General features: G+C 52.8%; 1 protein-coding gene across 6 annotated transcripts in view; it reads left to right on the forward strand.

The window, feature by feature from the left end:
* The first annotated feature begins 15,680 nt into the window (after positions 1–15,680).
* Positions 15,681–25,813, forward strand: part of MBP (myelin basic protein) — a 74,998-nt gene continuing 64,865 nt past the window's right edge. For 2 of the 6 annotated variants that reach the window (XM_066247022.1, XM_066247023.1), the window contains exon 1: positions 17,087–17,327. Coding sequence is in view for 4 of the 6 variants with exons in the window: in XM_066247019.1 (XP_066103116.1) it covers positions 16,895–17,077 (183 nt within the window). In the remaining 2 variants the exon portion in view is untranslated. The other 4 variants (XM_066247019.1, XM_066247018.1, XM_066247020.1 and 1 more) reach the window with 4 other exon arrangements.

The raw sequence follows: 25,813 nt of genomic DNA on the forward strand, positions 1-25,813 counted from the left end.
AGAATGATTGGTGGTGATTTCCCCAGAGGGGCTCGGGGGACAGCGAGACTCGGCAGGCAGGGCGCGGACAGAACCTTCCTTTTCACCTTCCCGCTCTTAGACTTTTCTCCACAATGACTGTGCTTACTTTTGTGACACCTTAATATTTAAACAGACCATGGAAACCGCTCTTTTGTAAGTATTTTCAAATTGATCTTGACTTTCTATTGCCTTAACAATGCTGATCTTCTGAAGCGTTTGAAGGCTAAACTCGAAAATGACTTAGAGGCAGAGAATTGAATCTTTGGAAGGTACGTTATATGTGAGGAGAGAAAGGAAAACAAAGAGATTGTTTTTTCAAAAAGATGGGGGAGTGGTAACCCAGAAAAACTTCCTTACCTTGAACCTAAATGAAACATGAGATACAGGCACCTGTCCTTGTGCCACAACCCTCCAAAAATCTACAAGAACAGGGGACATCTGCTCCCAGTCAGGCACAGTACTCAGCTAGGGCTTCGGTAAGCAGGGTCCCACCCAGAGCCAGAGCCAGAGGAAAACACAGTCCCTGACATAAGAAAACAGACTGAGCCAATACGCCATCAGAGGAAGTAGAGGAATGACCCATCCTTTGCTAAATCTCCATGTAGATTGTAAAGGCTTGAAAAAAGAAACTATTTTTTTTCTTACTTATATCTGACATGTGAGAGATGTGAGACCTAGCCAGCTAGAGGTCAGATTTTTACATGAACCTATGAATTTCTTAAAGGGCTTGAACACGTACAGCTGTTTCTCTCGTTCAAGTCAACCAAATCTTCCAGATTGATGAACTATGTCTCTGTCACCACTTGATGGCAAAATAGTTCACCTGTGTGTGTGTGTGTGGGGGGGGGCGAGGTGACGACTTTAAGGATCCAGTGACATTTCTCCAGAAATTCACAGGAACAAGAACATTCTTTCCGACTCCCCCAAAATGACTGCGTACGTCAGCCTTTGCTTTCTTGAAGATCAGGCACCTTTCTTGAGCGTCCTCAGGGAGAAGGAGAAGATGGCTGCTTCCAGAGAGACTGTCATTAGTCTAGCTGCAGTAATCGGATTTTTATGCACAAGCCAAATGTAGGGAAATCACAGTGGAATGCACTTAAATTAGGTTAAAAATATATCTGAAATGCCATATGCAAAATTAGTTGGTAATATTATACAGTAAAATTAGCTGGTAATATTATACAGTAATCCCCTAACCTGCTTTTACATGTATTTGGGGATGGTGTGTTTCTAAGCAATTTTTCACTCAGAGTATTTAACTCTTACTGCGTTCCCTTCGGGTCTCCTTTTAAGCGTCTTGTCCAGGACACTCGCCTCCTCCTGAGTTTTATGATGGAGTCTTTCCGACTCAGGGCTGCACTTCCCTTCCTTACGCTGTGATGGAGGAACACCAGGTAAGGCCACTGAGGCAGTGCAGGGCCAGAAGTTGGGGCTTCTCCTCCCTGCATGATTTTTCCAAAGTTCCTTACTGGGTTCAGAGGACAATTGCCCACAGCATCAGCGTTCTTGGCAGATGGGTGTGTTTGTGATGCAGACACACCAAGGGGTCCTGCAGAATGAGGAGCAGCACCTGCAGTCTCGTGTGCTTTGCCTTCATAAACCCTCATGTCATGTAACTGAGACAAGAGAACATTACCTCATTGATGGAGCATTATCTTACCAATAGGCCAACAGGACCAGTTTTTAATATTGACCATGAAATGCCATATTGAGAAATGGGAAACTTATTAGTGGGGCTTCTTTTGTTATTGTTTTTGTTTTTAATTTTTCTGAAATAAGAAGCAGGGAGACAGAAAGACAGACTCCCGCATGCTCCAGACCAAGTCCACCTGGCATGCCCACCAGGGGGCGATGCTCTGCCCATCTGGGGTGTTGTTCTGTTGTAACTGGAGCCATTCTAGCGCAGAGCCCATGGAGCCATCCTCAGCACCCGGGCCAACTTTGCTCCAATGGAGCCTTGGCTGCGGGAAGGGAAGAGAGAGACAGAGAGAAAGGAGAGGGGGAGGGGTGGAGAAGCAGCTGGGCGCTTCTCCTATGTGCCCTGGCGGTAAATCGAACCCGGGACTTCCACAGGCCAGGCCGTCGATCTACCTCTGAGCCAACCGGCCAGGGTATTAGTGGGGGTTTCTTTTATGACAATTGTTGTTGTTATCTAATTATTTATAGCACATTTATTATTATATTTCTATTGTTATTATCATTTTCTGGATTTTTTTCAGGATTCCCTAAAAGTCTTCAAGTTCTCATTCGGCTTAATGATTTTTTGTTTTTGTTTTTGGAGATTTTTGAGGTTTGGTCATGACTGTAGAATGATTTGAATGCCTCAAATTCAACGTAGAGTCAATTAGTCCCACGTCAGACACAATGTTACATAAGGATTTATGTTTCACGGATACTTCCAAAGGAATCTGCGATGACCGCGTTTGGGATGGAACTAGATGAACTCAGAACCATTTTGACAGACACACTTATCGAGACGTTTGAAACCGGTTGTGCGTCCCCAGGAGAAGAACACCTCGGTGCGGTTTACCTGTGGACAGTGTGGTCAGCACATGGACTGTGCGATCATGGTGTAGTCAAAGGGGACATAAACTCCCAGGAAACACTGCTCTGAGACTGCAGCTCCTCTTTTAAATGTCCTCGTAGCTGATGCCTGATAGTCACTCTGTGATGTGTTCGGCTCGTGGACTGTTTGTTCAACCTCAGTGTATCTGCACAGGTTCAAAAGCCAGGAGTCTCTCGACATCACCATCTGCTCAGCCTCTCCCTGTGGATACATTTAGCTCCCTGAGCAATGACCGTGTTTGGTGCAGGTAATTAATAACAGACTCATAACTACATCACCTTTATTTTGAAAGTGTTGACCTCGGCTTTCCAGTCTATGAGCCTTACTGTGGGATGATTAAAATGTCTCGAGGTTGCTTGTGGAGCAGACTTTACCATGCCCCCCTCTGCCCCCTGCCCTTGCCCCCCCCCGGAGGCATCCCTGGTCTGGTTTATTGTGCTCACATCCTAGCTGGTCCATCTGTTTGGGCACTTAGCCCCCTGCAGATGGACCAGGAGTGTTTTACACACTTGGAGTCTCAATCACCAGAGCCCTTCCCTACAGTGTGCGCCACCCCTGGGCCAGTGAGCAGACACCGTGGTGACCTCCCTGGCTGGGACGTCCCAGGAACGGGAGCAGGACGCTTTGCCGGAGACTATTAGCTGGTCGTTCTTTCCATGTCTCCTCTTCTCAGAGACCAAACACACAGGACACCAAACTCGAAACCAACAGACCCATCAGCGGCGGGCTGCAGGGGTTCAGCGTGACGAGTTCCATGGCAGAGAGGCCACCACAGGAGCTGAAGCCCTCGCAGTCAACGGCACCGTGCTGGGCTGAGCCCCCCCCCCCCCGGGGGGGATGGAGGCAGCAGGCACGGTTTCCCGGGAACCAGCTGCCCAGATGAAATGGGGTGCCGTAGATAATGGCCCATTTGAGATCAGCTTACATGAAAGGTCATCAGACAATTGTATCTATAAAATCCTCACCAGTGGGCCTCTTCCAAGTGCCCCACGGAGCATGCACACCGGGGAGTCCTAGGATGAAGAAATACGAACCTAGAAGAGGATGAGGGACGTGCGCTGTTGTAACGGGACAGCAGACTGTTCGCAAATAGACGTAGTTGTCTCCTTTCCTGCCCCCCGCGCCCACCGGCAAGTCCTGCAGACCCCTAAACGCACCCAGAATCAAGAATTTCACTCCAGAGTCCAGTAAGCGGGAAAGGCAAATTACAAGCAAGAGAAGATATAAAAATCAGAAGGAGAGAGAGACATCCTGGGAGTGCGGCTCTGCCTCCTCATCTTCATGGGGCAGAGAAACAGGCCTCGAGGGTCCCCAAGTGCGGGACCGACCGGATTTGCTCACACAATTGTTCCTTCGTCTCAAGTTCTGAGCGGTGCCGCAGGGGAAACCTTGAGATCAGAATCGGAGATGGAGGTTCAAGTCCAGACAGCGCCTCTTCAGGTGCATGAGCACCAGGATGGGATGCCCCGAGCCTCCATTTCCCCACTGTCCACAGACATGTTTTCACAATGCCCACCTGTCTGATTTTACAGGGAAGTATCATTACTGTGACTACGACTCACAGCAGACTACTAGTCATTAACGATTTCCATTACTGATATTCACGAAAATGTAGCCACTTACTGAGAACTCGCCATGTGTGCTATTATCTCGTTCAAATCCCATCCCAGCCCCCTACAAACAAAATACGCTTATGTCCGATCTATAGGCTCAAAGAGGTGACATGCTGATTTTTTTTTTTTCCTGTATTTTTCTGAAGCCGGAAACTGGGAGAGACAGTCAGACAGACTCCCGCATGCGCCCGACCGGGATCCACCCGGCACGCCCACCAGGGGGCGATGCTCTGCCCACCAGGGGGCAATGCTCTGCCTCTCCAGGGCGTCACTCTGTTGCGACCAGAGCCACTCTAGCGCCTGGGGCAGAGGCCAAGGAGCCATCCCCAGCTCCCGGGCCATCTTTGCTCCAGTGGAGCCTCGGCTGTGGGAGGGGAAGAGAGAGACAGAGAGGAAGGAGAGGGGGAGGGGTGGAGAAGCAGATGGGCGCTTCTCCTGTGTGCCCTGGCCGGGAATCGAACCTGGGACTTCTACACGCCAGGCCAACGCTCTACCACTGAGCCAACCGGCCAGGGCGACATGCTGATTTTTAAGAGAAGGAGGATGAAGTATCCTCTACAGCTGAACAGGCTGACTCTCAGCTAAAGAGAAACCTGGCCCGATGTGATGGGCTGTGCCCTGCACACCGTCCACCTGCCTCAGTGCTGGCTGACCTTCCTGCCTGAGCAGAAGCGGTCCTCTCCCACAGCCGTCATCTTCCTCTGTGGCAATGGTTCTCCTTTTCCGTGCAAAGGGTCCTGGAGCAGATTTGCTATGACAACAACTCGTTTCTGACTCAAGACATCTTGTGTTACTCCTGCAGAGGGCAGCGCCATCCCCATTGGCTTCTGGGCTGGGCACTCGGTACAGCAGCATGCCGGGTGAAGTAGCAGACAACTTATGAGGTAGGTCACGCACCAGGATGCCCTCACCTTTGGTCATCCTAGAAAACCCTTTTCTCAAAGCCCCAGGACTGAACTTAGCTCCAGAGTCTGCAGAACACAGTGACAAGCTAGGACCACATGTCCAGGGTGTTTGCGGGCAGAAGTCTTCCATGGGGGGTCAACTTTGCCCCCAAGGGCAAGGGAAATCTTGAGGTGGCTGGATACGTTAGCAGTTGTCACGACGGGAGTGGATGCTGCTGACATCTAGTGGGTGGAGGCCAGCATGCTGGACATCTTGTAAGTGTCCACCTGGCAATGGAGCCCTGGGTGAAGAAACACCCTGCTCTCCACACATGTCCCCTCCACAGCCATCGCCCGGACAATGTGACCCCTGCTGTGAACCAGAGCGGCTAGCAATTCCAGGTCCTGAGTGAGAACGGCGTAGAATTAAGAAAACAGGTTTGGCCCTGGCCAGTTGGCTCAGTGGTAGAGCGTTGGCCTGGCGTGCAGAAGTCCCGGGTTCGATTCCCAGCCAGGGCACACAGGAGAAGTGCCCATCTGCTTCTCCACCCCTCCCCCTCTCCTTCCTCTCTGTCTCTCTCTTCCCCTCCCGCAGCCAAGGCTCCATTGGAGCAAAGACGGCCCGGGTGCTGGGGATGGCTCCTTGGCCTCTGCCCCAGGTGCTAGAGTGGCTCTGGTTGCAACAGAGCGATGCCCCGGAGGGGCAGAGCATCGCCCCCTGGTGGGCAGAGCTTCGCCCCTGGTGGGCATGTCGGGTGGATCCGGGTGGGGCGCATGCGGGAGTCTGTCTGACTGTCTCTCCCCATTTCCAGCTTCAGAAAAATACAAAAAAGAAAAGAAAAGAAAAGAAAACAGGTTTAAAGAGAAACAGGATGGGCTCAGGAGGCCTCTGTAATGCCTTTTGCCTGCCAGAGAGAGAGAGAGAGCCCCCGGTCTGCCTCATTTTATAGTGTAGAAAATTAAAGCCTTTAAGCCAATATACAAATAAGGAAGTCTCTGATACAAAGCCACTTATCTGAGGTATAAATGGATTTTCTCACAAGTGTGCATCACCCCTATCATGCAACAGTCAAGGGTGTGGGGAAAGCTTAGTTTTGAGAAGGTATTAGTATTAGAAGGATGTTGAAAAGATCTTAGTATTAAAAGGGTGGGAAAAGCTTAGTCTTAAACTAAGTCTGAGGCTCTAAGGACTTTGCCAGCTTGCACCTGGGGTGTCCATCACTGGGTCTGGGGTGGGTACTCGGAGTAAGCATCTTCTCTTTTCTTAGAACCCTATGTCACTGCAAGTCCACAGTAACAAGAATAGAGCACAGGACACAGTCCAGGCTGGTGCTGGATGAATATAGTGTTTTAATAAATACTCTTTTCGCTACCTGTGTCAGAGAACGCCAATAGCATTATGAAGACACTGACCCACTGACAAGTTAACATATAGTTCCCTCCAGGTGTAACTTGGAAATTGTATTAAGGTGAAACGTCAATATTCTACCCAAAAATAGGAATTGGAAGCCCTGTGAAACATATCCGTTTTTAATTTAAAAAAAAAAAGTAACCTAAAGGATTACTATTAAAACGACAAGAAAATGAATCTTAGTGGAAGGAAATCGTGAGCACTGCCGAAGACTCCATCAAGGGCAGGAGGGGAGGACCTCCCTGTGTGTGCACGGGGCTGTTCATGGCTCTCTCACACTCGTCACAATTTTTACGCTGCGCAGGATGGGACCTCAGACCCAGCCCAGTGCCTCAGCCCTCGGAGTGTGCACATCACGTCACAGGAATTGTCAGAGGACAGAGGGATGCCAGGGCACAAGCACGAGGTGTGGCCCAAGGCCAGGGCACCTGGCCTGACCCAACTTCCCTCCAGCAAGGAGCTGAGGCAGAACTGGTAAGGGAAGGCAATGAGGACCCCGGTTCGAGACCCCGAGGCCACCAGGTTGAACGCGAGCTCATCTGGTTTGAGCAAAGCTCACCAGCTTGGACCCAAGATCGCTGGCTTGAGCAAGGGGTTACTCAGTCTGCTGTAACCCCATGGTCAAGGCACATATGGCCTGACCAGGTGGTGGTGCAGTGGACAGATGGTCGGACTGGGATGCGGAAGGCAATGGATGTTGCAGTCCCCGCAGGACTGGGCACTGTACCGGTGCACAGAGGCGGAACATGTCTGAAGTGTGGTCATCGTGGGTCTAGCTAATCTGAGTCCAGAATCCTTGAGAGAGGAGGACTCCCTCCCAGGAAAAGCAGACTCCCTCCAGAGGTGTGAGGCCAGCCCCTCAGGGCAACAGGTGTGGTGTGCTCTCAGCAGCAGGCCAAGTGCTCCCTTCCTTACAGCTCCGGCCACGCCCCTTCTGGCCACAGCCAAAGTGAATGTCACCCCTGTCCTCCTCCACACACTGAACCTCTTGCACCTCAGTTCCCCGGAGGCGTCTCTGGGCCTCAAAAACTGACCCGGCCGCGCGTACTGGTCCCATCTGCCGTGAGACGAGGGCCCCAAGCCCCCAGTCGACCTCTCCTCTCCACCGCTGACACCGTGACAAGGAGACCACAGAATCAGCTGCCGCTGGCTGGTCCGGCACTCTGCCCTGGACCCGGGGTGTTCTGAGGTGGTCCCCACATGGACACCGTGCTGCCCTCTCATCAAGGGACGAGGTGAGGCATACATGTGCAGCCCTGACACGTCATGCAGATTCCACGGCGACGGTTGTGACTCTCTGCGGACAGCACAGGTCTGCGGACCCCGTTGTCACCAAGCGCCCACCAGGCACATTGGTTGTTCACCCCTTTCCAGGCCATGGGGCCCCATGGTGATACGCACACGAGTGAGTAAGGAGGGTGCCCCTGACCCTTCAGGAGACAGGACAGACACATCAAACAGCTGTTAAAACCTCTAAAACCTTAGGCCTGGCTACCAGGAGCATCCCAGAACCATGGCCTGTTTGGGCTGTAACCTTGGACAACATACCAGCTCCCGTTTTTCTCATTTGTAAAGCTTGTTTTGAAAATCAAATAAAACCACACGTGTAGGTCACCAAGCACACTGCCTCGTACTCACTGAGCACGTCTTCAACGCGGGCGGCTGTCTCCACGGCAGTCCCTCCCTTGATAAATATTTGCGTTATTATCAAGGGTTAAAATGATTGTACTAGCTAGGGACCTTCAGTGGAATTTGGAACCCGATGTCGCAGGAGATGAAGCCACACAGGGACTGCTCTGGCTTCCTGTCACTGGTGACCCCATGGCTGGATGACTCAGCTCAGCTGAAACTCAGCCCCAAAACCACCCCTCCGGCTCTCACTTTTTTCACTCATGTGGCCTTTATCTCTCCGTCTCTGCTGAAAGCAATTCTTTCTTACTCAGAGAGCCCTTCTCTATTTTAAAAGGAGGCAGCTTCCAAGAACCTCAGGATTGTATCTTCCAATGAGCACAGCACACACATGTGAGGCTTCTCCCATTCCCCTGAGAGCAAGGCCCCTGGAAGTCCCAGGAAAGGTGCCAGGACTGGACAGCCCCATGCCTGCACTCCAGGGTCCCCTGGGGGGGAATAGATGGCACTCCTGCCATCCCCTGGAGTCACCCATGAAGAGAAAAGAATGTGTCCACAGGCAGTGGGGTGGCAGACTTGTGACAGTCAAAAAAACCCCAAATGGGCCCTGGTCAGTTGGCTCAGCGGTAGAACGTCGGCCTGGTGTGCGAGGGACCCGGGTTCGATTCCCGGTCAGGGCACATAGGAGAAGCGCCCATTTGCTTCTCCACCCCCCCCCTCCTTCCTCTCTGTCTCTCTCTTCCCCTCCCGCAGCCAAGGCTCCATTGGAGCAAAGATGGCCCGGGCGCTGGGGATGGCTCCTTGGCCTGTGCCCCAGGCGCTAGAGTGGCTCTGGTTGCGGCAGTGATGCCCCGGAGGGGCAGAGCATCGCCCCCTGGTGGGCAGAGCATTGCCCCTGGTGGGCGTGCCGAGTGGATCCCGGTCAGGCGCATGTGGAAGTCTGTCTGACTGTCTCTCCCCATTTCCAGCTTCAGAAAAATACAAAGAAAAAAAAACCCAAACGAATAAACAAAACAAATCGAAATCATTTTGTGAAGGACACAGCTCAGCCTACAAACAGAAAGTTCTGCAGTGAGGTGACAAGCAGCCGAAGGACAGAGTGTCAGCGCCCCCAACGGTCCCCCGGAGGCGGTGAGGGAAGACTCACTTGGTTCCTCGCCCTTCAGGGCATTTGCCTCCCAACGTGCCAGTTTCATTTGAAAATGGTTGGAGGTCCAGCACACGGCTGACTTTGTTCCCACGCATCGTAGAAAGCTTCCACAGTGTCGGCGTCTGGATGGCAAGCTTCCACTGTCCGTTTCCAGGAGGACACTTAGTAACCGAGTAAGCTCTTCCAGGGGAAGGAGCCCTCCTCTGCGGTCACCCCGCCTTCGTCCCGTTGCTGTTTATGGTGGAAATCGGTATCCTGGTCCCCCGAAAGGCAGCAGTGGCGTGTGGAACCTCTCTGGCTCTCGTGATGGCTGGCTGTCTTTACTATCCAGTTCAAGAGCTTAGTTTCGAGCCCACACCCTGTCCACAGCCCTGTCCAAGAACCCCAGCACCTCACTCGGGGCTGAGCGGGGGGCTGAGGGAGGGGGCGCTGGCCTCTGACCAGCCAGGGTGTCTCAGTCCAGGCTGGTTCTGTGGCTTGGAGCAGACCCACAGCCTGTGGGACCTGAAGCTTAAAAGGTGGTCCCTCTTTGAGAAAAAGAACACCAGATCTGGCACAGGGCTGAGGAGGAGCTTGATCAATGGAGTGTCCCTAACGCTTCATCTGCTTTGTGACAAACCTGCCGGTGTGCGCAATTTGGGGGCAAAGTCATAGGAGTCTCGGGGTCTCAGCTACAAAGTGGGGATGAGGACGTTTTCCTCACACGGGGCTCTACGTATCAAATGCGCTCATGCCCAGTCTTTGAAACAGACTCAGGTGAAACGTGCCGTCACAAACACGCAGGAAACATAAGATTGGTCACCCTAATTTAACATGGGCTCACCTGGAGAAGAAATACCGAAGGCAGGAGGTGGATCAATGCTGGAGGAGACAAAACAAGAGGGAAAAACAATGTATCTAAGCGCAGAAACGAGGACCAAGAACGGGAATGGTCTATTCCAGGGGTCCCCAAACTACGGCCCGCGGGCCACATGCGGCCCCCTGAGGCCATTTATCCGGCCCCCGCCGCACTTCCGGAAGGGGCACCTCTTTCATTGGTGGTCAGTGAGAGACACAAAGCATGGCATCGCTCACATACAGTACTACTTCCAGTGACGTGGGATGCATGCCTCACAGCTCCGGAAGCACGTCACATCACTTGTTACATCTAGCAGTGACAAATATGGAACCGGACATTGACCATCTCATTAGCCAAAAGCAGGCCCGTAGTTCCCATTGAAATACTGGTCAGTTTATTGATTTAAATTTACTTGTTCTTTACTTTAAATATTGTATTTGTTCCTGTTTTGTTTTATTACTTTAAAATAAGATATGTGCAGTGTGCATAGGGATTTGTTCATAGTTTTTTTATAGTCTGGCCCTCCAATGGTCTGAGGGACAGTGAGCTGGCCCCCTGTGTAAAAAGTTTGGGGACCCCTGGTCTATTCAGTTGGAAATTCTCTGTGGGTTCAGATATTCAACAACCAAGAAGGCGAGGAGGCCCAGACAATGACAGATGATTCGTTCTGTCACCTGTGATTACGTTTCCAAGATTCCATGCACACTGGCCATGCTCCGCCGTCCAGAGCCTTTCAGACCCTGTGAACCTGCAGGCCTCCGGGGCAGCGACCAAACAGAAGTGACCTCATTCTGAGGCTCCCAGGAAGCTCTGAATTTAGAGCCAGGACAATGGGTTAAAACAGCGAGTAGTAAAGTATGTCCCTGGTTGGGAGGGAGCGCAGGGAGCCCAGGGGAAGAGGGCGTTGGCAGCTGACGGTGCCTGCAGAGCAGATGTCCGGCAAGCCTTGAGGACAGAATAACAGTGCTGCCGGACCATCCCCAAGGACCCTCCTCTGTCAGCCCAGGGCAAGACTCCTTTACATGTCTTTGGGGCCACACTGTAATCTGCCAGAAGCAGCGCCTTTCAGAGATGAGAGGCCCCCGGGCGAGGTGTGAGGTCCACCCTGGGTTCATTGCCATTGCTAACACATCTAGAATTGGGTTGAATTACGAAAGTGACGTCCTGGGATCTTCAAAGAAATGTGATAGGAGTGAAGATTGTTTAGGAATACACACAGGGCAGAATGAAAGGCTTGAAACATTATAAATGTCCATTCTATTTGGAAATTGTAATGTGAAATCATCATATATTAAATGATAACTTCCTTCTCTCGTTCCCTTATTCCCTTAGCAATATAAAACATGAGCGCTTTTTTTATTTTTTAATTTTTTTAATTTTATTTATTCTTTTTTTTTTTTAGAGAGGAGAGAGAAAGGGAGAGAGAGAGACAGAGAGGGAGAGAGAGGAGAGAGAGACAGAGAGAGAGAAGGGGGGAGGAGCTGGAAGCATCAACTCCTATATGTGCCTTGACCAGGCAAGCCCAGGGTTTCAAACCGGCGACCTCAGCATTTCTAGGTCAACGCTTTATCCACTGCACCACCACAGGTCAGGCCATGAGCGCTTTTTTTAAATTTTGCATTTAAAACTTCCATTCACATTCACAGTCCTGTAAAAGCTGAGGAAGTGTTCCTGGGAGGGAAGGAAGGGAGCTAAGGTTTAACTCTCACCGGTCCTATAAATTCTGAATTGTAACATCATAGGGATATTACATGTCTGAACAGTATTTTTGTTTGTTCCTTACTATGGATGAAAAATGTCCTCAGCCCTGGCCGGTTGGCTCAGTGATAGAGCGTCAGCCGGGTGTATGAAAGTCCCAGGTTCGATTCTCAACCAGGGCACACGGGAGAGGTGCCCATTTGCTTCTCCACCCCTCCCCCTCTCCTTCCTCTCTCTGTCTATCTCTTCCCCTCCTGCAGCCAAGGCTCCATGGGAGCAGAGTTGGCCCGGGTGCTGAGGATGGCTCCATAGTCTCCACCTCAGGCGCTAGAATGGCTCCTGCCAAAAGGGAGCAGCGCCCCAGATGGGCAGAGCTTCACCCCCTGGTGGCCATGCTGGGTGGATCCTGGCATGGGAGAGTCTGTCTGACTGCCTCCCCGCTTCTCACTTAAAAAAAGAAAAGAAAAGATGTCTGGAAAAAGCAGGGTTGAGCTAGCTCAGGTCCCTGACGGCTGCCAATGCAACTCTGAGTAGCCTTGTCCCATTGGCCCCATTGGCCTTGGCTGGTGCACAACCTTGGAGCAGGTCTGCATGGGAAAGGGGAACAGGCACTCCTGTTAGTACTGACCCACCCTCCCGGACACAGCAGAGGTGTCCTGTCAGCCAGTGCCCCCACCACCACCACTCAGCTCAGGGGAATCTAGTCCTTGGGGCTCCGACCTATGAACGCTTCCCTCACTTGGAAACCATGAAATTTCAAGGACTCTGATCAATCAGTATCCTACAGCTTGGCAAGGAGACTGTTCAACCTACTTAAGACCGTGAACCTTTCAAACCCCCTCTCCGCGCTCATTGGAGTGATCACTGGGCAATAAGAAATCATAGCCAGCAAGCTGCCTTCACGACTCAGGCTTAACGATAACAAGGCCCTTCTCGTAAAGTCGCCTGTCAGCCTGGTTGTGCTTATCTCGTGCCCTTTGAACTAATGGTACTGACATAAAAAGAAATAGACGGAAGCAGAGCAAACACTCGCTTCATCTTGACTACATTCTGGGTCCTATCTGAGCATCTCACACACAGTGCCCCATTTAATTCTCAGGATGGAAACATCATCGTCACATTTCACAAGTGAACAAACTGAGTTACGTAACTCACCCAAGGTCACGCAGCCAGTCAAGTAGAAACCATGATAGAGCAAAGGCTCTATCAGAGCAAAGGTCAAAGCCAGGCTGTCTGGCTCCTTGTCCATGTTTTTTTTCCCATTATAACCCTCTATTTTATACATCAGTAACAGAAATTATTCTTACCCGAGTGTCCACATGTAAATGTAAACTCCACCTTCCCAGGAAGCCACCACCCTTCCGGATGGGCTGAGGGCTTCTATCTGAACTGACCCAAGTGATCTGAGCCCTTCAGATGGCGGTCCTTGTTTCAGACATAACCACGCACCCTCAGCAGCTCTGCCGGACTACAGCCTAGACTTGGGTTTGAAGACTGCCAGCAGGATGGGGGTCCCCCCCACAGGGGAAGAGGGGGTGTGTGAGCTGCCAACAGCCACCAGGAAAAGGTGGGGGGGGGGGCTTCCAGGAACAAAACTGTGCTGAGTCAGCACAGAGCAAAGAGGGGAGAGAGGGGGTGACCCTCGTCACATCATCTGAGCTGCTGGGTCAAGCCGTACCTGAAGGCAGCCTCCCTTCTGCACTTGTCTCCTCGCTCAGTCACTGTTGACTCTGGTCTTCTTCTATTTGCTTCAAGTTAATAATTTGGTCCAAGAGTGGAATGTTATTACAAACAACCCTTAAGGTAGGACAGGCTGAGGTGAAGACGGGGCAGTGATCAGCCATTCCGGGCGTCATAAAGGTAAACACAGGCTCAAGTACTGGGGTAGTGTGTCTTCACCGCACACGGCCTAACACACTCCCCAGACAGACTCCCAGTGCGAGGCCGTGATGGGAAGACACATGCTTACCTTTGGGACCAACAGCTGCCATCAGAAGGCAGAGGAGAAAGGAACAGAGGCTCTGTGAACAGAAGACCTTGCACCCTGCAGCATACAGTCCCATGTATGGGTCGGTCGGCCTCCTCAGGCTAGGGGGGTCACGTCAGACCTTGGGACACAGGATCATAGGGAAAGTCAGCATGTTCAGACCCGCAGTAGCACAGGCTCACAGGTGATGCTGCTGGCCCCCGACAACCCACACTCAGTGTTGTGGACAACACTGCGGAAGCACCTTCTGCTTTCCTGACCAGTGAGCCTTTGCAAGTGTTGCTTCCGCTGCCATGGAGCCATCCAGTGCGACTGTCACCCCTGAACCCTAGGACAGTAGCACAGACACGCAGAGTCTTCCCCGCATGGACGTGGAGACCCACGGTCCTTTCCAGACCTTGCTTTGTGGAGGGAGGCCCTGGTCACCAGGACCCTCAGCTCCTGGGACGAAAGGGGGGAGGGAATGGGGGAACTCAGCCAGAGTTGTCTGTGACATAGCACCCTACCTTCCAGGCCCTAGGAATAGATGACCAGTGTGTGTGACTCGAGCATTCCTGCCCCTGCCACCGGCCTGCCGTAACAACCACACCTCTCCCTCTCTCTGTCACACCTGGGGCCCACCCCGTACTCCCGGTCTCAGGGAGCATCCAGCAGCCGTCCTGTCCTGGCAGAAGTCTGAGTGTCATCCCAGGGGGCCCGTCTCTCCTCTGCAGCTCCTCCTGGTCCTCCTCCACCCCCCACTCTGCACTGATAGAGGATTGCTGGTCCCTGCCCTTCCTCCTCCCTCCATCTTGCCAGCCAGTGAGTCCTGACACCAGCCCTTCGGTACAAGCACAGCAGACACTACTTAGCCTGGACATCTGTGTCAGGGCCCCTACCCTCGTGGGCTTAAAACTCAGCAGTGACGCCCCTGGAAAGGTTCCTTCCAGCAGGCATCCCTGGGTGGCCCTGCACTCCGCGCAGCACACAATCGAGAGCTCATACCCCATCACCGTGGGGGTTCAGGGCAACTCTGGAACCAGGTGATGCCTGGAGCAGTGTTCGCTAAGCCCTGCGATCACCATTTTCTCCCAAGTGTTCTCTGTGCTGCAACCTCTCCCCATTTGTTATTCCAATCTGCAGAGGTGGGAACTCATCCCAAAGCTTCCAGGGCCTCAAACCCTCAGACCCTGCTCACCACAGCCGGCCTCATCACCCTCGGTGAAGGTGGCCAGCTTCGGAGGGAGGACCCTGTGTCCTTCTCCTCTCTGTCTCTCCTACCACATCGCCCATCCCAGAAACCCCGCAGGTCCTCAGTACCTCATGTCCCTGAGCCTGCTCAGCTGAAGCCCCTGCCTGCTCCTGTCCCATTTGGCCATGCACCCCGAAGACCCCATGAGGGGTCCTTCGAGTCTTCTCCATCCTCGAGCAGGATCACGGCCGCCTCTGGGTGTTCCAGGCACATGTGCAGACGGGACTGGCCCTGGTTGGCAGTGGGGGCCTGAGCCTACCCACGGCACTCCCAGCAGGAGTCCCTGCAGCTGGGCGAGAAGATAGTCAAGGAGGTCAGGCGGGCAGTATTGCACGGGGCTGTCCTGACGCCGCCCGGGTGGCTCCAGTGGCTGGGCTGGGATGGGAACAGGCCTGAGACCCTGGCCTCTCTACACCGGGCACCCACAGAGGATCCTCCTTGTCCAGTGGTGGGATACAAATAACTTAACAACCAGTTCTCTGCCCTAATGACCTTTTTAAGTATAAAAAAAGATATACCAAAAAGTAGTTTATTATTTCATGCATTTAATACTTAAGTAAGAACAATAAAAAAGGTACACAAAGCTAGTTATAAGAGTTTTAAAATCTTAATGAAAAAAAAATAATACCTGACAAAAAACAATAAAACTGCTATTTAAAATATTTCCATATTGCTTCTTGATTGGCGTCCTCACTTGCAATTTTTTTCACACCTATGGACAGGGTGAACATGACTGCGGGCGCTTAGAACACGCGGTTGCGCAGATGGACGTTAGAAAAGAGGAAGGAACGTAAATGTGTGATGTCCACATGGGGCAGCTGCCCAGGCGCCTACCTTAGAGAGATCTCTGATGACAAGTGCTATTTTAACAACTGGTTTGCCAAACTCACCTAAAAAATTGGGTATCGGTTTTGACGAACCAGTGTGAACTGGCTGAATCCCACCACGGACCCTTGGTCTCAACAACAGAAATGTGTTCTCTCACTGTCTGGAGCAAGAAATCTGAAATCGATGTGTCGTGGCCTGAGTCTCTGGGTGTGTGTGGGGTCCTTCCTGTCTCCTCCAGCTCCTGGCGGCCCAGGCCTTCCGTGGCCTGTGGCCGGGACCCTCCAGTCCCTGCCTCAGTCTTCATGTGGCTTCTCCAGTGGGAGTGGACAAGGCCCCCCCCCCCCCAGGCTCCCTTCCCCACAAGGCCTCTCCTCTCACCCATCTTTCCTGAGAAAGGATCAGATGAAATATGTACATTATCATAGAATCACCAGCATTTGAACGTGATCAACAGATCCCTGGGTTTGAGATGGTGCTTTGTCTGGGCAGACAGCCTTGGAAAACACTGGAAGTGTCCTCTGCTGTCCCCATAGGGTAGCCCTGGGGAAAGGGGCTCACGAATCTGTCTCAGCACCAGACCCTCACCCCACTCCTGACACTGTGTGGTCCTAGGTTCCAGGCTCCTGGGAAGTGTGAGGAGGGGCACTAGGGTTGCAGTGGGGGCTGGGGGGTCCTCTTCCTCTACCACCTGCTTTTCCACCATCAGGAGAAGACTGAGCATCCAGGGAAAGGTCCTCTGACTCCTTCAGACCTTGAGGACCAGGACCACAAACCAATAGCCGCTGCGGCCCTGCAGGACCCCTGCCCCTAGCGATGCACACCTGCCTCCCTGTGCTCTCCCGGCCAGCACCGGTCCAGGGCCCAGGGTCTGGGCAGGGCTAATCCCCCGCTGTTCCCAAGGGCCACACTTCACGGAGTCCGGACCCTAAGCACGGAAGACCCGTCACTGAAATCGCATGGGCGGTGGATTCGGTCCAGCTGCCCGCAATCCAGGGTTCAGGCCCTCGGTCGCCCCTCTGCGAGGTGGTCCGCGAGGTGATGCCATCTCAGGTGCTCTCAGAGGCTGAGGAGCCCCGGGTCAGCGCGGCTGCACTCTGGCCCCGCCCCCCAGGGCGGATCTGCAGGGGGCCCCTGCGGGTCTGGGCTCTGCTTGGCGAGGATCCCGCCGAGATCGTTCCCCGAGCCCCCCGTCCCCTACTGCGCCAGCCGGCTGGGCGGCAGGTAGGGCTCAGCAGTGTACCTGGCTGCAGGAAGCCAGGAGGGGGCGGGGAGGGCGGGGTGCGCGCCGGCCTCGGAGCTGCGCGTCAGCCACTACCGCGCGCCAGTGAGGACGAGCCTCTGCCCCTGGCGGCCCGCGTCCCCGACCCGGAAGACGGCTCCAAAGGCCCCGGGACCCCAAGCTTGGGGCCCGGGCAGCGAGGAGGCCTGGACCCCGCAGAGCTCTTGGCCTGGGAGCGGCGAGCGCAGCGCGGTGGGTGACCCTCCTCGGGGCGGCGGCGCTTTGTCTGCGCGCTGGGCGCGGAGCGCGGGCGGGAGCCGGGCGAAGCGCTGCGCGGAGCACAGGAGGCACCGGGAGGGGAGCGGGGGCTCCTTCGCGTTGGACTCGGGTCCCTCCCCGCCCGGCGCGGGGACCCAGGGGCTGCCGCGCAGGCGGGGCAGGTGGCGGCCCCGTGACCCCCCTGCTCTTGGCGCGCGCGGGTGTGGACGCGGGTCTGCGGCGGCGGGGCTGTAATCCGCGCATTTCCGAGGTGGTTTCTGGTCGGGGTCGCGGCCGTGGTTGCGGAGCAGCGCCCGGCCTGGGGGTGGTGGTTGGACGGAGTGCAGGTGGGAGGTGACCAAGGCCAAGGTGGCCGCTCTGGGCGGTGCGGAGACGATGCTGGTGACAGGAGGACAGAAGGGTGGGAGTCCTTAGGGGTTGAATGTGCCCCGTAATTCCTCACCTGGAGCCGAGCGACTGCCGCTCTCCCCGCGCCCCCAGACAAAGCCCAGCTTCCGTGGGGCTCTGACCCGGCTTCTGCCTCTGCTGGGCCGGTCCGGGCTCGGCCGCGCTGCCGTGCACACTTGCGCCCACCTGCCCTCCGGCGCTGGCGCGGCCCCCTTGGGCGGAAGCCTCCTGGGCCCGCGCTCCGGAGGGGCGGCCGCCTGAGCCCAGGCAGCAGTAAGTCTTTGTGGGATGCTGGGGGGTAGCACCCCGTGTCCCTCGAGGGCTCTTTTCCCGGGTTCGGACGGCGGGGTGGGGCTTGTCGGAAGGGTTAGGTCTGCTTGGGGATCTCAGGAGGACGCTAGCAGGAAATGGGCGCGCTCTGGTTCCTGGTTCTCGGTTCCGCAGGCGCAGGGGCTTGAGAAGCAGCCCCTGCGCTCCCTTGCTCGCCGTGCCTGCAGAAGTCGCGGCAGCGCGGAGTGTGCGGAGTGTAAACATGGAGGTGTGGGGACTGTCCTGGCAGCGGACACTCACATTGGCTGCAAAGAGTGTCTTAGAGCAGAGGAACGTTGGGGGGGGGGGGGGGGGGCTGCCTATTTAAGACCTGTGGCTTTGGGGGAAGATTATAGCCTGCCAAGGGCAGGGAGACATTTTACAGACTAGTGGCCCACTTGTCAGGGCCACCCGAACTGGCTCAATCCTGAGCCACAGGGTCCCTGGCAGCCATGTCTGAGGGGACTGGGCCCCGTGTGTGCAGAGTCCCTGGAGCTGGCAAGGGGCAGCTCTTCCCCAAGGAGGAACCCTACAACCCTGGAGAAGGCCCACAGCTTAATGGCTATGTTTCCACCAGCCAGGGACAAGTGCCCATTGCTCTTTTTTTTTTTCAGGGGGTAAACAAATACCTCAAGGGGGAGACTCCAGTTAAAAATGACTGTAAGATGTCTGTTAACAGTAACTCCCAAGGACTTCACTGCTCTGAAATGACTACTTTTATTAACTTGGGATTAGACAAAAGCTCCAATCCACTTTGAAAATTTCTCTCAAGTTCATCCCCACAATCACCAAGCTAAGAAAGTTTAAGGAAAATTCCTTGTTCTGCGCTTTGACACTGAATCCTTCCTTCGTGGTTTTGAATGTCAAGTCTAACAGTTTGGCCCCTGAGGACGCAGCTGAAAACTTTTCTTACCAACTTCCTGCTTCTGCCTGGATTTTTAACTATTGATCAAAGGTTGTTCTGTTTGCTTTTTACTTTCTCTCTAGAGTCTTTATAAAAATTTGACATCGTGTTAGCAACTGCCTGAGTGCCTTTCCTACCCAGGGATCCAGGTAGCGTGTAGTGACCACTTACATTGGTCAGACTGTCCTCTGAGACCCATACATAACCTGGTCAGCAGTCAGGACTACCCTGGGATGCTCTCCTTGGGCATAACTACCCTCTTATGCCTTCATCACTGCTGGTGAGGAAGCTCAGGTCCAGAGACGCCCAGGGCACACAAGACTCAGTTCCAGGAGCCGGGTCACCAGCCCCTCAGAGCAGCCCTACAAGGCCTTGGGGAACAGAACACCTCCCATGCCTTACAGAGCTGGCTTCCTCTTTCCCTTCTCTTTAAAATTCCACCGTGAATGAGTTGCCACACCCGAAATGATGCTTCCTCTTCAGAATGATTTGACTACAATGGTGCTGTCATGGGTCTTTGTTAGTCATCCTCTCCTTACCGCCCTTAGCTGCCAATAAAAAAAGAAAGTATTCTGATTACCTGGTATAATTTTTTTTAATAAGTAGTCAGGAAGCAGTAAGACACAGCTGTTGGTTCATCAGAGCCACCGAAGGAAGATGAAACCAGGGGACATTAAGGGGCCCCGGGGCTGTTTTCTACACCAGAGTAAATGGACCAGGATGCCCTGTGCGGCGGCTGGGCACAGAAGCCAGTGGTCGCTGGTCCTCTCTCACTGACTTCAGAGTGTGTAGCTTAGGTTAGCAGTCAGGCTGCTCCCTGAGACACAGAGCCAGTTTGGAGATGCACACCAGTGACTTATTGCGAGAAACGGGCTGAGGGGGCAGGTCCAACATCCGCAGGATGGGGGGACCAGATGGGAGGCCAGAGCTCTCTGCATGAGCTGAAGCTGCCTGCAGAGGCAGAATGTCCCTCACGTGGCAACCAGGTTGTAGCCCATATTCTGAAGCTCGTAGGAGTGTCTTAGACTTGGCAATGGCTGAACAGTTAAGAACGTGGGTCTGAATGTTCTGTGTCCACCACGGAGCAGATGTGAGGCTGTTATAGAAACCAGATAGAGGACCGGAGGAGGAGGATACACAGGTGTAGGTTGGGTCCCTGGGAGATTATATATATATATATATATATATATATATATATATATATATATATATATATATATATATAAAAGGCCTACCGGAAAGTTCTGTCCGTTTTTGGAATAAAACAAAATACAAATTTTTCTTACCGTCAATAAACTTTATTAAATAATATAATTGCCATTATTATTAATGATTTCTTGCCAGCGTGAGGGCAATTTGTATATCCCATTTTTGAAAAATGTTTTATCTTTTGATGTGAAAAATTGAACCAGTGCTTGTTTGATATCTTCTTCATTTTTGAATTTTTTGCCCTTCAAAAAATTTTTTAAGGACAAAAACAAGTGATGGTTGGAGGGTGCTAAGTCCAGGGAATATGGTGGATGCCACAGACATGCTTCTGTAGCATTTCTTCCATGTTGAAATTCGTAAAAATTACAGTAGTGTAAAGGAACTTTATCAGTAGCCATGGGTACACTATCGCTTCACACATAAGACTAACATGAATCAACTTTGTTTTTGTTAATTTGCTACATCAGTATGTATACATTAAGTGATAAAAATAGACACACATGCGCCAAATAAACATGTGCTTACGTGTCGAAACTTGTGACAGAAATGGACAGAACTTTCCAGTAGACCTTATATATAATCTCCCAGGGATCCAACCTACAGAATATATATATATGAATATATATATATATATATATATATATATTCTGCCACTCAGTTATGTAAAACAAGCCTCCCAAGAAAGAGATGTGAGTGAACAGGCTGATCTGTAAGGGAAAACCCAGCCAGGCTCATAGAGTGAGGAAAGATGTAATTCCCACTTGCTATCGGAACTGAAAATCAGTGATCAGTGAGGTCATCTTTCCTACCCATCCTGCTGATAAAGAGGGCTGCATCTGACTGACCTTGTGAGTAGGAGATTCCAGATTGAGAGAATGGTCTGGAAAAGCTGGAGATGGTTGCGCCCTAGGGCCAGCAAAGATGAGTACACCCTCTCTGACCCTGGGGTCTAACTGCCAGGTTTGTCCTCGAGGGAAGACCCGGTCTCTGTGTGTGAGGCACAGACACAGGATACTGTTGAAAGGTATTTTTAGAGATAAAGGTAGGCTCACGTGCAATTGTAAGAAATAATATGGAGCAATCCATATTCCCTTCACAGTATCTTGCAAAAATTACAGAACAGCATCACAACCACGAAATTAAGATAGATACAAGCCCTGTGTTTCAGAGTGCACCAACGTACATGCTCCTGTGCATGTATGTATAGTTCTGTGTATCACACATGTAGAATGTGTAGAATCATGTGACCACCCACAGTCACACAGGACGGTTTCATCACTGAATCCCTTGTGCTGCCCTTTAAGCCACAGCCAACGTCCCCCCCTCTTTTGCCTCCCTGAGCCCTTGGCATGCACGGCTCTGTTCCCCGCTTTCCATGATTCCATCATTTCGAGAAGGCCCTACAGCTGAAAGCGTATAGCTGGCAACCTTTCTCAGATCTGCTTTCATCAGGGAGCACAATGCTCCCACATGTGTGTTTATAGCTCGTTCTTTCTCACTGCCGAGTCGTATTCCCAGCACACACGGACCAACGTCCACCCTATCCGCAGGGGCATCACTGTTCACAGGGTCCCTCACTGTGCTTGCAACAACCCCAGGTCTGTGGTCAAACGACGGTGGTGACTTGTGTCTTCCTCTGGGTGTCAGTTCTGTTAGAGAATGATCAGTTGTACTGATGTGCCCCTCACCCTAAGAACTAGCATTTTGTTTCATCGATTCTTCCCTGTTGTTTTCCTGACTTCGACATCACGGGTTTCTATCCCTATTGTGCTATTTCCTTCCTTTGTCAGTCTGTGGATATTTTTAACTCTCCTCTTTTCACTTTCCGACTCAGAACTGAGGTGATGGATTTGGGACCTTGCTGTCTTTTCTGATGGAATCATGCTGTGCTTGCTGTGCATCTCCCCCTCAGCACTGTGTTAGTCATGCCCACAGTATTTTAAAGAGAGAAAAAAAGAGAGAGAAACAGACAAACGGCCCATGAGTAGGGTTGTGGATATCTACAGCAATGCAGTCACAGAAGTTGAAGTAAATGACCTAGAACTTCAAGTATCAACCAAGGTCAAGTTCCAAGTAGCAGTCTGGAATGGGAGTCAACAAGTTGCAAATGAATAAAATGGTGTGATTTATCTCTCAAAAGAAAAAGAATGTAAATACTCAATAGAATGCCACATGTTGCGATGACGGGCCCGTGTCATACACCCAGAAACTCAGCCTGGCCGGGCTTGGCACCAGCCTGAGTCACGGCATCATCTCGGTCAGCATGCTCTTAAAGCCCATGCAGTTCTGAACCCAAAATGAACGGCTCTGGCAACTGACTTCTGCATTGTAAGAGCTTCCGCATGTACCGAGCAGGTGTGCGTCCTCAAGAAGAGCAGCCCATGGGCTCTGACCAGATCTCATTTCCTGTGAGAGCTGTGGCTTCAGAACCCAGAGAAATTCCCCCATGCCCTGACAGGGTCACCCCTGGTCACCTCTGATTAGCCACTCGCCCAGTTTCAAAATCAGTGTCGGTGCTGGTGAGGTGCGTTTTGTCCCCATTGAGAGACCTGCGTCCGCCTCCCTTTTAGGGAGCGCAGGGCTCCTGCTGGTTCTGTCCATGGCTTCACGGCACAAGCACTGGCCGGCCCTGCACCCTGAGGGACAGATGACACGGGATGTCCCCCAGAGCACTGGCCGCCAGCCCCATCCTTCCCATCCCTCCAGTCAGGAGCAAAATGTCAATTCCTGCAGAGATGAGGCAGACACACAGGAGGCCACATCCTCACCAACCACCCACCTCACAGAGAAAAGGAAGCTCTCCGCTCTGACTCTGTGTGCCTCGTGTCCAAACCAGCAACTTGGAGCCCACAGGTATGCGTGCACAGGCGCACATGCACGCAGCCACCTGAGTCAGACCAGGCTGCTTGCAGAGGGAGGAGCTGGCTGGCAGTGGGGATAGCAGGCTTCCTGCTTCCCACCAAAGCATCAGCCAAGACACCCCGCCTGGACCCCAGGTCTTCTCACCAGGTAGGACATGGGGAACACTAACATTCCCCTGGCTGTCTGCCCATCACCTGTGTCCCTGTCATCCAGATTTCTCACTGAACTCAGTCCTAGGGCCCTGTCCCTGAATCACCACAGTCTTGGAGACGCGGCCCGGGAATGTGTATTTTAAGGAGCTCCCAGGTACCCTCTGAGGAATGGGGCTCAAAGCGAAAGTGGGGCTGGGAGGTGAGTGCCCGATGACCGTCCACAGGCTGTCACAGGTGCTCTGTGCACGTCCCTGTGCTCTCGGACAATCAGGAAGCTGCTTACTCACCACCTGCCTCCACGTCAAAGACACGGCCTCACAGAAAATACATTTCTGTGCTGATGATATATTTTTATTTATATGCTTCTTTTTGATGCTTTCTCCAACATTGGAGGAGGAGGACTTTTCACCCCTGGCTTGGCGCTTGCCGGCCTATCCAACGAGGAATATTGACGGACACTCAAACTCTGCATCTGGTTTCTCGCGTAGTTGAAACCCAGCATTCTTCTCTTCTTTGCAAAGAAAATTAAAATGAATAAATGGAGAGCTCTTAAATAGAGCAAACGCACGATTAATTTTTAAAACCCCGCCTCCTGTGTGCATGCAGTGTGCGGGAGCTGGCGTGTCCAAGTACATGGAGGTCAGCCGGGTGCAGTCCGCGCGGCCTGAAAGTCCTTCAGTGTGTGACGGGGGGACGTGGATGAGCTTCCCAAAGCAAAATATCTGCTAAACACCCACAGACGTGTGTGATGAAACTCCACGGGGCCTCTGGGGGGTTGGGGCTGCCCCTGGAGGATGGACGGACAGACGGATGGATGGACGGAGCCTCCCTCTGTGTAGGATGACGCTGGGCTGGGACGTCTCTACTCCCCAGGATGCAGTGTACCCCCTGACACTGGCCTGTCCCGGGGCCGTCCCCGATGGCTCTGTTCCCTGTGCGGAGAACCCTCCCCCCTCCAGCTGGCTGCCTTCCGGGCACCACGCCCAGAACCAGGACCTCTGTCCAGTTCTCAGGAGCCCTTTGCTTGTGAGGTGCTGAAATGTCCCGCGGGGTGCTTATGTGCTGGGAGAGTTCCCACACGTTGTCTCGCCATGTGTCTGCTCCGTGAGCAGGCCGCACAAGGGGTACATCTGCAGTGGATGCAGCAGGCAGTTCCCGTGCTCTGATGCCCAGTAGTGGTGAACTGGATGCCCCACGGGTCTGACCCTCACGTGCTCTGCGGGGATCTGAGCTTCGCCCAGCAGAAGATGCCCTGGTCGCTCCAGCCCACTGGGCTGCCTCACAAGACCAGATACATTAGAGCGGGAATATGACAATGTAAGCAAAAATGATTCTCACGTGTTAAGAACCAGGTTTCTCTCACAGTGTGTGTGTGGGAGGGGGAGGGGGAAGGAGGAAGAGGCAATCACCTTGGAATAACCGAGACCAAGGGGTCACGACGTGTGCGCCCTGCAGCAGGTGTCTCTGCAGAGACACAAAGAGGGTGACGGACATGGTGCACACAGAGCGGAGACGGGTCGACTGATCCTGCCGTGGAGGTGGGGTCGGCACAGTGGCTCCAAGGGGGACGTGCGGATTCGCTGTTTCGTCGTTGCCTTCAAACATCAGAACTCATTTTTGAAGAGATGGGATTTAAACCAGATAGTAAGAGCCGAGCTTATCCATTTCGGACCCGATGCTGGGTATTGTTGTGCGGAGGGAGGTGGACACGGACCGGACGATCAGCCTTCCTGAAAATGCACCGAACGTCATGTGTGAAACCACATCAGGGGACCCGTGTCTGCGTCATGTATGCGTATTCACATAGGGTCAGCATCACCGAGGTCAAGTGCACTATAGGAGCTTAAAGTAAATTTTAATGAGGTGGTCGATTAGAATCTGTTCAAAATTTCACAGCATTAAAAAATCCCAAACCACTACATTTGGGTGTGAAGGTAGCAGAGGTCCCGGGTGGTATTCTTGTGGGGCAAGTGTGATACCATCACCTCAGTCAGTCCTAAGTCCTGAGACTTCGTTTGCTTTTGTGACATGGGTCCAAGAGGAATTTGAAATATCCCCTGGACTCACTCCCAGAGTTTGTGCCTGACCTCAAAGACCAACACAATAACCAAAACACCTGCGGTCCAGGGTGTGTGCCGGGAGCTGGTTCTGCTGGACCAGGTCCCAGTGTCCTCCCCATCCTTTGCTTAGATAACCCTTTCCAGGCACTTTCCTGGATTTCTCTGCCTGTGGCTGATACAGTGGGTTTTGTGACTAATTAACAGACAGTGGGAGTAATAAGTAATGTACGTCCAAGGAGGGCAGGTGTGAAAGTTTGCAAAGCGGAGAGAGGCAGGGTCCTTTCATTCCTCAGAGCAGGGGAAGCCCGGACCCAAAGCGGTGCTCACGGTGCTTCCTGAAATACAGGAGAAAGCAGCTGGCTTAGCATCTGTGCCGCGCCCGTGTGGGCCTGCCTCTCCTGCGTGGACCTGTCTGCACAGGTAACCGGGCTGGGTAACCGGGTAACCGAGCCTCTCCCTTTTGGAAACCGATGTCTGGGCACAGCCCGGGAGCACTGGCCTGATCTCACTGTTTCTATTTTAACAGGTGAACCAGGCTTATAGTAGAGTGTTGCCTCTAAATTAGCACCTTGGAAA

The sequence above is a fragment of the Saccopteryx bilineata genome, chromosome 11, assembly GCF_036850765.1.
Source record: "Saccopteryx bilineata isolate mSacBil1 chromosome 11, mSacBil1_pri_phased_curated, whole genome shotgun sequence".
NCBI lineage: Eukaryota > Metazoa > Chordata > Mammalia > Chiroptera > Emballonuridae > Saccopteryx > Saccopteryx bilineata.